Below are 14,065 nucleotides of genomic sequence, written 5' to 3'. Positions count from 1 at the left end.
ATTACATGATACATTAATTGTTATAAGCTAGGTTTTTATAAATTTGTTCAAGCTTGATGCCTTTATTTTCTATTCTGAAATTCCCACAAGGATTTCAACATCATATCTGAAAAGAAAACAAACAAACAAACAAAAAACATTTATTTGTGTTTAAATTCAAACAACACAGACTAAACCTGATTGGTTCCAGAGCCATTGAACGGCTCTGATTGGTTCCTATGATAATGAGCTCGCAGCAGAGAGCTTTGTAAATCAAATATGATGTGCATGCAAATGTCCCTTGAATGTGCATATAAGTCTAAATTTAAACAGTATTATAGAGCGATCGTGTCTCTTTAGGGCGCTTGGAGGAAACCACACAATTCATATGGATTACTTTGGCGATGTCTTTTTGCGATGAACTTTTTGAAACCTGAACATCTTTGATTAATCTTTTCATCCGAGGAACATAAATCTCTCAGATTTCATTAAAATATCTCTGCTTTTCTTTTGAAGATGAAGGAAAGTCTTAGATGGTTTGGAGCATAAGGGTGAGTGATGGCATAATTCAAATTGTTTTGGTGGAACTATGAAATTAATTAGAAAATATAGCGGTATGTTCTTATTTTTACCAGCTCTGCAAGCGTGTATGGCGTCTGGCTGTTGGAACCTCACTGTGACTTCAGGTAAGATTTGTATTTAATTAACGTTATTTGTCTGTACCAGTTGTGTTTTTGACAAATGCATTGGCAGAAAAAAATTTATTAAATAAAATTAGTCATTATAACATGTACAACATTAACAGTTTTTATTTGCAACATGAAGTGTATTTATTTCTGATTTCTTGAACAATTTGGCTTCATTGTAATGATGTTAATGATCTTTGAAAAACCATGATTATGAACATACAGTTACTTTTGTCTTGAGCTGATCAGCAAACCGTGGTAGTGTTGGTTGATTGGTGTTTATATTTGTTCAAGCTTGACAACCTTATCAACTTTATTTTCTAATATATATATATTTCTCATTGCAGATAAGAACAAAGATTAAATTGTAAGACGTGCTGCTTGTAAGAGCATATGGTACATCGGAAACTGCTGAGGCTGGGAAGGTTTTTGACTATATTTCCGACCAGGTACATTGTTCTGTCATTCTTAAATAGAAAACAAATCATCAATCATCATTTGCCTTTTTTTGTGCATGTGAGAAATATTAACATTTGTTGTTTTTCAGATCAGCTGCTATAGAAGACAAACTGAAATCTGAGTGCAGAGACAAGCAAAGGAATAGTAAGTATATTTTAATATCGTATCACCTCTGTTATAGAGATTTTTGAATCAGGCCTAATGGAGGATGATTCGGTCAATCTTGGAAGAAAAATGTTAGCAATGTGTCCATTCCAGGTGGCTAATTTGTGCTTCCTTTCAGTCATTCATGTAAAAATCCGTTATCTAATTTTGTTTTTTTCTAAAGCTGCAAGGCACTTGTGCAAAATATTGTATGCCAGGACGGCTAGGCTGTGCCCAGGTCTCCAGAACCTGCTGACGACGCTCGGCTCCATTGACCCTCCGTCTGCGCCTTCAGATCCACCAGCTCTGTCTCCATCAGTCGGCCCCCAGATGTCGGAAGCCACATCATCTACATCTTGCCTCCTCCCTCCCTCGACTCTGTGTATTGTCAGCACCGGGATGCTCTGGGCCTGCGCCATGTGCCAAGCTCCATCTAAGCCGCCGGGGCATCATCGTCATCCTCCCATCACCATCCCTTCACCACATCCTGCCATCATCCCGCACCTTTGCCTCTCACCATTCCTACACCATCTCCTCGTCCACCTCCAAAACCCCCTCCATCCCTCCCTATTCTGTTGCTTGAACTTTATCATCTTCAGTCTTTGCACACACATCTATTCACTTCTGCACTTAGTTTTTCTGTAAATCTTTGTTTTTTTCTTGTCATTGTAATTTTTATTTATTCATTGATGTATAATTCTTAACTTTTCAGTACTACAGGTATAACTGAAATGTTCTACAAATGGATAAGATAGCTTTTCCATAGCATTTGTCTTTTTTTTTCATATATTATAATGTTTTTTGTATAATGTTTTAAAATGTACTTACAATGTATAAACATACTTGTATTTAAAGTACATTTTTAATACATTTAATAGTATGTTTTTTGTTTTTACACCAAAGTATATATGCTGCTGTACTTTTTTTAATGCACTTCATGAATATTTGTAATGTACACAATATGTAATACATTAAAGTTTTCTAGATATCAAAGTGTACATGTGTATATACTGAAAAATATAATACTAATAAATATAATATACTAGTAGTGTAATGCTAATGCATTTATAATGAGCTGAAATACAATTGAAATGTACTTGAAGCACATTAAAATTATGTTTCAAATATATTCTACCTGTAGTTCATTAAGTATGAAAAGTACATGCATCTTTCTGGAGTCAGTATGGTATGCATATTTTACTCCTAGACTGACCTTTGGGCATTTAATATTTTGCATTGAATATCTTTAAATTGACAGATTATGTAATCAGCATAATACACATTTTACCCGAATATAAACCAGAAAGAACTTTTATGAACTTTTATTCACTTTTTTTTTGTTGTTGTTGTTTTTTTTTTGTATGTATACAAAAGTACTGTTTTTAAAATATGACCTACAATTCCATTTTTTTTTTCAAACACATTTGCCATCATGTAAATTTTATCTGTCATTAAAATAAAATAAATGTAGTGCTTTCCATTTGTTATGTGACATTAATATTAGGCTACAAGAAAGTTTTGTAATGATTTATTTATGTATTTATTTATTTATTTGTTTGTTTTTTAGTCTTATCAAGCACTGTGTTGCAAATTTCTGTGGTTTTATAATCTAGTCATCTGATTTAATGAGCAATATTCTTTTAATCATTCTGTTGTCATTATAGGAATTTTTTGTTTTTCTTCCCAAATCCTCGCTTTCATCTCTCTCAGTCTGTTTTCACAGGGTTGATTTTACATTTTAAAAGCAAACACTTACAGTATATCACATAAGGACTAACTGAAAATAGGCAGTTGAATTATTTGAAAATAATGCACACCCGAGGTGGTAATGTGGCCACGACGTGAAGTGAATGCTCCCTAGCTGCATGCCCTATTCCTGTATCTGTGCTGCTTTCTGTGTTTTCAGCATTTGAACAGTGAAATAGTTTGCGTAGGGTTTTTCAAAAGTCTTAGAAATTTCCATTCCCGTTTTTAAATTAATCTAAAAATTAAATTATATTTAAATTGTCCAGACTTTAGTCTTTTTAGGACAGACTTTAGGACTTTTAGTTTGTAGTCCTGTTTGTTTCCTGTCTTTGTTTTGTAGGCTTGTTGTAGTTCTTTTTAGCTGCCCTCATTACTTCCTGATTGTTTTCAGGTGTGTCTTGTCAGTTACCCCTGCCTACACTGTTATACCACTGCATTTCTCATGTTCCTTTTGTTGGTTATTTTCCTTCCAGGCACGTAATGGATGTAGATGACTCTCAGTTCTGTTATCCTAGTGTTTAGTTTGGATTCTGAGTTCTTTTTTTTTTTTTCTTTTTTTTTTGCGTATTTTGTTATGATTACCGTTTCTAATAAGTCTCCTTGCACTTAGATCCTCTCCTGGTTTTCTGAGTCAACCAAGCATCAGACATTCAAAACATTTTTTGGAAGGTTGCCCTCATTCCTTACATTCTTGAGGTAGTCCAGTGCACTGGTGTTATTGAGTCAGACGGCCTACACTCAGTGGGCACTTTATTAGACACATCCTTCTGATACTGGGAAGAGCTACCCTTTGTCCCCAGATCAACCTGAGTTTTTTCTTGGCATGGGTTCAACAAGGCACTGGAAAAATTCCTTAAATTCTCATCCATGCTGCTATGATAACATCACACATTTACTGTAGAGTTTTTTTTTTTTTTTTTTTTTGTTTTTGACTGCATACATACTATTGGATTTAGGTGTGGAGGTCATTGGTGTAACTGAACCCATTGTCAGGTTCATGGAAATAGCATGTGATCATGTGTGCCATTAAAAAATGAGTGAACTGTGGCCAAAAAAAAAAGGATGCATATGGTCAGCAAAAATACTCAACAGCTGGATGTGGCTTTTTACCATTGCTCACTTAGTATTGAGACCCTAAAACCGGCATCCACACTGAACAGTTTTTTGAAATCTTAAGTTGAAAATGCAAACTTTTGAGCATGTGTTTCAAAGTGCACGTCTTTATAAATGATGCCATTATCTTATCAGTGAATTTGTGAAAACGGCGATGTCATGCACGTGTGTATTACATGTTCAGTCTGAATGTGTGCGCATGAGTGTAGTGTTTCTTTACAAAGTTACATCACCAACTACTTGCCTGACATGAATAATACAGCGTTTTTGGTAACACTTTAGATTGGGTAACACTATTCACCATTAACTAGTTTCTTAGCATGCTTATTACTTCCCGTATTGGCTGTTTATTAGTAGGACTTAGAGCACATACTGTGTTAATGCCTTATTCTGCATGACTATATTATAGATACCTAAACATAACTACTAACTACATAACAACTGCATTATTTTCTGTCAATACGCAGCAAATTAGAAGTTTATTGAGGGAAAACTCTAATAATGAAAATAATGAATATGTGTTACCTATTCTAAAGTGTTACAGTGTTTTTAATCATTTTCACATAGCTGTGTGTGAACAGGGAATTTTTTTTTTTTTTTTTTTTTTTTTTGACAACATTGTCATCTGTACACAAAACATTATATTATATTTATTTATTCACTATCCCTTATATAGTTTATGCCATATTGTCTACTATACACTGTGTACAATGTGAAGAACCCCAAAAGTTTTAGGATATTTTCATTTTACACTTTACTATTGTGCACCAGAGAGCACTCGTTTTTTGTTTTGTTTTGTTTTTGGTCATGTTTAATATATAAGTGTATGTGTTAATTATATATATATATATATATATATATATATATATATATATATAAAGAAAACTAAAAAAAAAAAAACAGCATTGAGCATTAATCGATAAGACAAAATTACCTACATTTGAATATTTATACAACATACATAGGGGGAGGATGCCACGCTTAAGAAAAATGTACATTTATTTTAAAACACATTTAGACACACATCAGCCAATGTGTTAATTAATTGCAAGTTGTGTCTTATATTTTATGGATTGCATGATACTCAACAGTATCAAAGTTACAATCCTTTAAGCTAAAAATGTTTAAAGCTGCTTGGATGTTCTCAAAGGCCCATAAGCAGCTTCAAGCTCTTCTTCTGAGATTCTTCTGCGTTTTTGTTTCATTCCATGACCCAGTGCCTCATCTTCATCCCTGAAACAGGCCTATTGTCTGGGACTGGCTTAGATTAGGGCCCTGACAAAGACAAGATTCTTGTGCAGAGAGCGAGAAGACCTTGAAAACAGGTGAATAACTAGACCTAGTGACAGCTGATTCAACTCATCACCTCATTATTGAGGCTATGAAAGTTTCTTTTAACTCGGTGTTCTTCAATGTTTTCCATAGACAGCTCAACAAAGATGGCACAGTAAGTTCATTCAGTGCATTTTCAAAGACATTTCTGAGACAAATCAGTTCTATGTTAACTCTTTCCCCACCACTGACAGAATTTTCTGCCAATCCATGTTTTCCCTGTTATACAGTAGGGGGCACTATTCACATCTTCTGAAATAGTACCGTTACTATGGATCATAAACAAGCGAAGAAGAAGCAGAAACACATGATAGAAGCATTGCTTATGCACATGTAAGCTAACACGATCATCAAACATTACTTAAACAGCATGCAAAACAAAACTGCCTAACATTACCAAAAGAAGAAGACAGAGGAAGTGGTCTAAGTATGTGAAGCTTTGGGAGTGTTGATGGAAGCGATCTACTCCATCTATGTTTTGATCATCATTCTCAATCTGATCCGGATGTAGGCTCTAATAAAAAACATGATTTTCTCAGCTTTTTATTCAAAATGTTGCTTTTATTTAATGAAAATTACTCACATTCAAATGTTGATTAAAAAATACAGGAAGGTAGTTTATTTATTTATTTATTTTTTATTTTTCTCTCTCTCTGTTTCTTTCATTTTGCATAATGCATGTTCATATATTCATACAATAAAATATTCTGAGTTCCATTAAATATTTGTGAAAAATGATCACAAATGCAGAAAATAGCTTGCAACTTCAAAAAGAAAAGAAAAGAAAAAAAAGTGGGGAAAGAGTTAATAAATTGAACTAACTAGGACCCATAAATCATGGCACATGGAAACAAATTAATTAGTATTTTTTTAATGAATGTGTTTTAAGGTTAATGTGGCACATTTAGACTACAAGTCTTTACATAATATGAACTTATACATCATATAAATGCATGTAATTAAAAGTTTGCAAAAAAACATACTAAAACACTGAAATTTTAATTATTGGTAACAGTGCTAAAAAGGACAACCTCAATATCAATTTACGCATGAACATACTTTTTCATGTGCTTATTTTTAGCAATAATATAATACTTGCAATTCTTCAGAACTGCTTGCATAAACTTGGTAACAAAAGAAATGGCAAAACAGCAGAACTCACTGTACAGAAACACACACTGTCTTGTGCTATATCATCACGTTCTCTGTTCAGGACACATATGAACAGAGCAGCAACACAAAAAGAGTAAGTTTGTTCACACATAGTCTCGTTTGTCAAAGCCAGCGGGCGGTACAGACCGTGCAGCGGAGTAAACCATCCTGCTGGGGGGACCGTACCTATTCTCCTCCCGCGGGGGGCAGCTGCAGCACAGAATCCCCCCTCCAATCAGCAAAAGGGCACTAGATGCCCATCCCAGGTAAAGAGACGCACCTATCTCCCTCTTTTGTGCCTCTATGATTACGGGGTTGTAGAAGGATCTGATGATACTGTGAGCAGACCAGCACACAGGAATCATGTGCATGACCGCAGCGCAGATGAAGGTGACTCCAGCGGCAATCATGACTCTGGATTTGGCCCGCTCCTCCTCTAGGCATTTAGTGCACTTGGCTCCCATAATGGAGAGCAGCAGTCCCAGTACTCCCATCACAATAGCAATCACACACAGAGCCCTAGCCGCCTGCAGGTCTGAGCTGAGAGCCAGCATGGAGTCGTAGACCTTGCACTGCATCTGGCCAGTGCTTTGCACCACACAGTTCATCCAGATTCCCTCCCATATGGTCTGTGCCGTTACGATGTTCACCCCGATGAAAGCCGTGACCTTCCACATGGGCAAAGCGCAAGACACGATGCCTACAATCCAACCGAACACAGCTAGGGTGACCCCAAGTATCTCCAACCCCAGAGCTGCCATTCTGTTTTATACACGAATGTGCTATGAAATGAATTCCATTCACCAAGGAAAAGCTCTCAGCACAATGGCTCATGCTTTATAATGCAACGATGAGGAAGGTGGAGTTATGTTGGAAAAAGTCTGAGGGGATTGGCTAAACTTTGAGTGAGCTTAACCTTGGCATGGAAACGAGTTAGTTTAATGATTTAGCTCTCTTCATCTGGTATTTCCCACTCAGAGACCAAATGGTGGATAGATAACAAAAGCCCAGAGGGAGCTAGTTAAAGAATAACTGGCATGACTACGGCAAGTCTAGACTTTTGAGGAAAACTTTAAATGGCTTAAAATTAAAATGCATGCTTCAGAACAGGTATACCACAAGAACAAACTTAATTTGTTCGGATACTATGTGCAGAGATTGATTTGAAAGTGATGACTGAACAGATTCGTCACCTGAGAAGGAGCAGTAAAGTCACTGAGGGCTGAGAGTCAACAAAGACAGAATCAGTGATGCGAGATTCCTCAACTCTAAACTAAACAGCATCAGGCATTATTAACTCTCTCTCTCTCACACACACACACACACACACTTACTCTGTAATCAGTCATGCATAGGTATGTGAAGCCTGGTGACCTTGCGTCAGCCTTTGCAGTGTTTATTTATGTTGGAGCATGTGGAACAAGTGGAATGAGCATCTTCTAATTCAATTTAGAGTAAATGTAGGTTTTCTTTCAGATGCATTTGTTGTATATCATCTATGTCATTATTTTTAACTTATATGAACAGTGAACAAAATCCAGTTATAGCAACTTTAAGGATAATGTTTAATGACTTAAAGACAAAAGTAAGTTAGCTTATTAACCTACCAGAGATTTACATATTTGCCTAATTATTGAACACTTTGAGAAAGAGTTACAGTAAGTAATTATAGAGGCATCTACTCCTCAATATAGCAGGTGCTTTTATCTGCACCCGTGCAAGTCTCAGTTACGCTCTCTTGACTAAAGCATTGGGCACAAAGAGGTTTAGAGATTTACTAGAACAACCAGAGCATTGTCTCCATTCACGTCTGGGCCGACATGGAGAGTATCATTTGTATTTGTGGTTGACCTTTAAGAGCAGGATTGATTTCAAATAATGATAAAGGGCACTCTTTTGCTAACATTTTTTGCTTTACTCTAGTTTCTGAGTCTCACAAGTTTGTTTTTAATGGTATTTAAAGCCTGTCTAAATAAAATCATGTATGATTAATGTTTAATTAATGAAACTGACTTTATTTTCCACTTTAGACATTGCAATAACTATATTTAACTATACATAACTACATGTCAACTAGCAGTCATTAGAGTATTAGTGACTGTCTGCATAATATCTGCTAACACTTTAATTTAATGGACATTCTACTGACTATAAGTAAATTTGCAAGTACATGTCAACGTATTCTATTAACCCTAACCTTATAGTCTACTAACACTCTAATGAGGATTAGTTGACATGCAGGTGAAAAGTTACTGATAGTTAATAGAATCCCTAAAATGTACTCAAAATTAACTGTAACCATTTTGCAATTTTAGTTGAAAAAATAGCACATATGACCATTTAAGAGCTACTGATCATTCATTAGCATTTGGATCGTGCAAAAATTTGATCAAAAGTTAAAATGACTAAATTGCTTCTTGCAACAATATCAAATACATTAAAATGAAAACAAAAACAATAATACTAATCTTATATCTGCCATGTTGGTAATCAAAGCTCAGCATCAATCATTCATTTGTTATTAACATTTAAACGCTTGTTGCTGTCATTTAGCAGACTTGTTTTTTTTTTTTTCTTAAAGTCTTTCATGTGCAAAGAGTCAGACCTCTCAAACATAGTCTCTCCTGTCATATCCATTCACAGACATAGATTTGAGCCCTGAGTAGTCCACTCTTGTCGGCACGGCATTGTTCTGCGCTTTTGAGGAGCAGGAACAAGACAAAATGGCTCCACCTAAGATCAGCAAGCAGGAGGCACCCCATCCGAAGTACAGCGAGTTACCAAACTCCCTCTTCTGCGTCTCCTCTAGAAGAGGGTTGTGGAAATCCAGGATGATGCCGTTAGCCGTCCAACAGACGGCCACTAGCAACAGCAGCCCACATGTTATAAACGTCACACCGGCTGCCAGCATAATGCGCGGCTTGTTAGCTGCATCTGATGTGCAGTTGGTGCACTTCGCCCCAGCCACAGCCAGAGCTGTGCCCAGCACACCGAGCAGCGTGCTCACGACAGTCAGAGCTCGCGCCGCCTGCAGGTCGTCGGAGAGCCCCAGCATGGAGTCGTAGACTCGGCAGTGCATCTGTCCTGTGCTCTGCACCACGCAGCTCATCCACAAACCTTCCCACACGATCTGCGTGATGACGATGTTCTGGCCTATGTATGCTGCCACTCTCCACATGGGCAGACAGCAGGCCACCATCACGCCGAGCCATCCAGCCACGGTCAGGATCATCCCCAGGATCTCCAGGCCGGCTGAAGCCATCGCACGTCGCTCCTCTGTTCGCTTTCACAGATCGTGCTGCTCAGGATCCAGGATTAGCTCTGATATTAGACCTGCTCTCAGACTTGAAGACTTGCTTAAATGAAGAAACGGTGAAAGAGAGAAAGGGAGAGAGAGGGAGGGAGAGAGAGATACAGTTTCTACCTTCTTTATACTGCTAATAGAAGATGGAAGGTGGAGTCTTAGATGGTGTTTTGTGTGGTACAAGAGAGACTGGGGCTTTTTGTAGCACTTTTCTCGTAATGGATGGCAATATTAAAATGATCACCTCAAATTTACATTACATTTACATTTAGATCATTAAGCAGACGCTTTTATCCAAAGCGACTTACAAATGAGGACAATGGAAGCAATCAAAATCAACAAAAGAGCAATGATATGCAAGCGCTATAACAAGTCACAGTTAGCTTAACGCAGTACATGTAGCAAGGTTTTTTTTTATTTTTATTATATAATAAATAAAAAGAAAACAGATAGATTAGAAAAAGAATAGAGCAAGCTAGTGTTAGAGGCCTTTTTTGCTTTTGTTAATTGTATATTAAATAAAAAGAAAACTAGATAGAATACAAAAAGATTAGAGAAGCTAGTGTTAGTTTTTTTTTTTTTTAAGAAAACAAGCTGTAAAGTCTAAAAGGGACTTTTTTTTTTTTTTTTTTTTAAGAGTAAAATTAGAATAGGGAGAGCTATAGTTAGAGGGTCAAATAAAGATGGAAGAGATGTGATTTTTAGCTGATTCTTGAAGATGGCTAAGGAAGCAGCTGCTCGGATTGAGTTGGGCAGGTCATTCCACCAGGAGGGAACAGTTAAATGCTTCATATGCTTCATATCTGAATTGCTTATTTTTATCCTGTTACTTTTTTTTTACTATTATTATTTTTAATGACACACAATAATGAGGAAGAATAGCAGCATGTATCATACCTGTCCTTAGTAAAATAAAAAAAGTGTCCTAGGAAGGAAGCTTATTCAAAAGTTACATTTTTAGTTAAAAACAATACATTTAAAAGAACAAGCATAGCATTTCTTTCTCCCTTACTTGTTCGGCCCCAGTAATTATATGGTTCAGATTTCAGTCTGGTTGATCTTTCGGCACCTGCCTGCCTTGGCATCATATAAAAGTATACATTTTTGTCCGACATTAAAATGAAACTCCTCTAGTGTCTCATGTGTCCTTGAGAAAATCTGCTGAATCACTCCTCTTTGAGTAGAGACAATTCATCTCTTTGTTTTCTGGAGTGAGACACATAATCCAACGGGATCTCAGGAGTAATCATAGATATCCACACTGTATGTAAAGTGTGTTGCATAGACATGGAAACATACATTATTAAAGCATACTTCATACAATTAATAAGCTGACTTTGCTCAGTTACATAATTAGTTTTACCCATGTACCTAAAATGACATGTAACAGTTTATTTCTGTTCTGTGTGATTCTGGTCATTTCAATGAATTCCATCACTACCCAAGACTAAACCTTCAAATGTTAAAATGAATGAAAAATGTATAATTTTGTCATAATTTAATCATTACTTTTTTTTTTAATTCTTTTTTATTATTATTATTGTGTTTGTTATGAGGCAGAAAATCGGGGGTATTGAATAAGTTGATCAAAACACAGGTGAAGAAGAAGTACTTTAGTGGACAGAGGTCATGAGAGGGATCAGAAGAGATTTAGAAGAGTTTTTAAAAAAGGCATACTAAAATGTTTGTTTGTTTGTTTTTTCTTCCAACAACAGTGCAGAAAGGGGATCAATACAAGGCTGACAATTAGCACATATGAGACAAAACCCAATAAGCTGGTATAAAATTCAGCTGATTTGGTTCCAAAACCATACTTTTTTTTTTTTTTCTTTGCATGACTAATTAGCTCAAAGCTACAAAAATCATTAACTGAGGTAATGACATATATGGATAGGCCCAAATGCGACATTTCTAACAGTGAGTTTTGAAAATATTCAGATCCTTTCATTATTTTACTAGGCAATCATGGTAGACAGGCCTTGGTAAGAGAGGCGACCAAGAACCCAATGGTCACTCTTGTTGGGGTCTAGAGATTATGTTTGGAGATGTGAGAAATGCAGAAGTCTCTGCAGATCCTCTCAAAATATGAGAAAAATTAAATGTAAAGACCATGAAACAGCAAGTGCTGGGGAAATTACTTCTAAAAGTAATGCATTACAATATTGTGTTACTCCCTAAAAAAGTAACTAATTACATTACTTTTTATGGAAAGTAATGTTACGCTATACTTTTGCAATACTTTTTAAATCTAGGCTGGCATTGCTTGTCTGATTTTAATATAAAATGTTCTGTTTTTGGCAAATGTAAAAGCCCTTTCACGTTAAAAGTGAAATGAATAAACCTCTGGCTGAAGAAAATGTAAATTCACATCTGTACAGTAGAGGGCACAGCTTAGAGCCCTGCATTTTTAGATGGTCCTCACTGCAGAACACAAGATCCAGGGGGTGTGGTTGGATCTAGATCCAACTCCTCCCACCTTACATTTACCTAAACCTACCCGTCTCCACCCCCTGATCACTAAGCCCACCCATCCCCACCCCTAAACCTACCAATCTCCACCCCCTGGATGTGGATCCAACCCCGCCCCCTGGATCTTTTGTTCTGCAGTGAGGGGGCTACTGCTGCATTTCGGCCCGGGCCCAACGTGCCCCCGACTTTTTTATGTCCCTACCGGGTGTGTCTCACTCATCCTTAAAAGTGAAGCTGCGGGCTCTTAGATCGCCCCCTGGTGTTTGGCTGCAGTACAGGTCATAAACCCCGCCCTCTCCATGTAAACGAACGGGACTTCAGTCAAAATAAAAAATTAAATTACACTTCTAATACAATATTAGAAATATGGTTTTGGTCATTTAAGGTAGTTGTTATCACGCTGATATATGTTCAATTGTTCGTTTTTGTGATACGTTTGATTTTAGCTAGTAATTTGATGCTATAAAAATGGGGCGTGTCGTTATGGTTGATTGGGTCTGCGGGAGTTTGGGCGGAGTTTGATTCATGGCTCCACCTCACGACTCTACTGCGCAGACTCGGGCTCCAAACGAATCTCTACTGCGCAGACTCGGGCTCCAAATGACGTCATTTACTCAAGATGGCAGTGGTCATACTGAGATGTATTCGCTTCACTTTTCTATAGTGGAAGGAAGCGGAGACGCGTCGTCCATCTTTTTTACAGTCTATGGTCCCTACGGACGGGCTTTGGGACAATTTTCACGTCACAGTTCAGACACTGTTTTAGGCTTCTCCTTATTTTTATATTTTAGACATCCATCAATTAGTGATGAAAAAAATAGCCTCGCTAGTGGAAACAACACGAGACCGTGCTGCCGCGACTGAGAGTGGCTCGACAGTGTTTAGAGTCCCGCAGCAGAGAGCGCCCCATCAGCGCAGCTGAAGAGTTCTGTGTTCAAATACACGCAATAAAGCTTGCTGTAAAGCCCCAGCAAAAGTAATTACCACTATTTTGTCCGGGGAAACAGTAAGGAGATTTTTGAATTATTTACTAATAAACTAGTGTTTTCTGTGTCAGTGTCGCAAAGATGAAGATGATGATCCTGATTCGCCATCTCCTCACGCGCCTTTACAGAGAAGTGCATCTTCATGGATTATGATTATAATGAAAGAGTTTTTGTTTTCGATTTGATTTATTTCGTTAAGTAGTAATTTAAAGCTTTCTATAGATATATTTATCATGTCTGTGATGCATGTATTCGCTGACTTTCGGTTCATTTTTGTGAAGCGCTCCTGTTCAAGACGAGACGGCAAAAAGCGCATCATTTTCTTTATTTTATAAAAGCACGACATTTTGTTGATATTGTGAGTGCACACAAATAAAAGTAGACAGTTCCAAATGATGTATTACTCTTACCTTTATGAGCAAAAAATATTTTAAGTTGTTTCCATTGAAAAAAATGCAAGTGATTGCGCTGGTGCCTCCATGTCCTGCGCTTTAGCTTCGACTCTCCGCACAAACTATTAGATCCAGCGCACATTTATCTAGGTTTAACATTTAAACATTGTTATATGCTTGAACTGTTTCAGTATATCTATAGATATTATTTTAGGCAAGTTGTGATGATTTGAGAAGGCTAAATTCATCAAACATAAGCTATGATCAGCCTGCCGGTCTGCCACTGGCTGCTTGGTTGTTACT

The 14,065-nt window shown here is 37.0% G+C and overlaps 1 protein-coding gene across 2 annotated transcripts; it reads right to left on the bottom strand.

Moving 5' to 3' along the window:
* Window positions 1–6,314: 6,314 nt before the first annotated feature.
* Window positions 6,315–13,840, bottom strand: LOC131520523 (claudin-4-like). Of its 2 annotated transcripts, XM_058744815.1 has the most exons (3): window positions 9,398–9,892; window positions 7,731–7,739; window positions 6,315–7,373 (listed from the first exon to the last, which is right to left on the bottom strand). In XM_058744815.1, the coding sequence occupies exons 1-3, from the start codon at window positions 9,871–9,873 to the stop codon at window positions 6,716–6,718; spliced, it is 1,143 nt and encodes a 380-aa protein (XP_058600798.1). In that variant the 5' UTR covers window positions 9,874–9,892; the 3' UTR covers window positions 6,315–6,715. The 2 variants fall into 2 exon arrangements, with proteins under 2 accessions (XP_058600798.1, XP_058600797.1); XM_058744814.1 differs by lacking the exons at window positions 6,315–7,373; window positions 7,731–7,739 and adding an exon at window positions 13,781–13,840 and having other exon boundaries at window positions 8,636–9,967.
* Between the last annotated feature and the right edge of the window lie 225 nt (window positions 13,841–14,065).

The sequence above is a fragment of the Onychostoma macrolepis genome, chromosome 15 (assembly GCF_012432095.1).
Source record: "Onychostoma macrolepis isolate SWU-2019 chromosome 15, ASM1243209v1, whole genome shotgun sequence".
NCBI lineage: Eukaryota > Metazoa > Chordata > Actinopteri > Cypriniformes > Cyprinidae > Onychostoma > Onychostoma macrolepis.
This window is presented reverse-complemented; position numbering and strand designations above follow the sequence as displayed.

Excerpts from the sequence above, each read along its gene's own strand:
- LOC131520523 (XM_058744815.1), bottom strand. The coding sequence starts at position 9,873 with ATGGCTTCAGCCGGCCTGGAGATCCTGGGGATGATCCTGACCGTGGCT.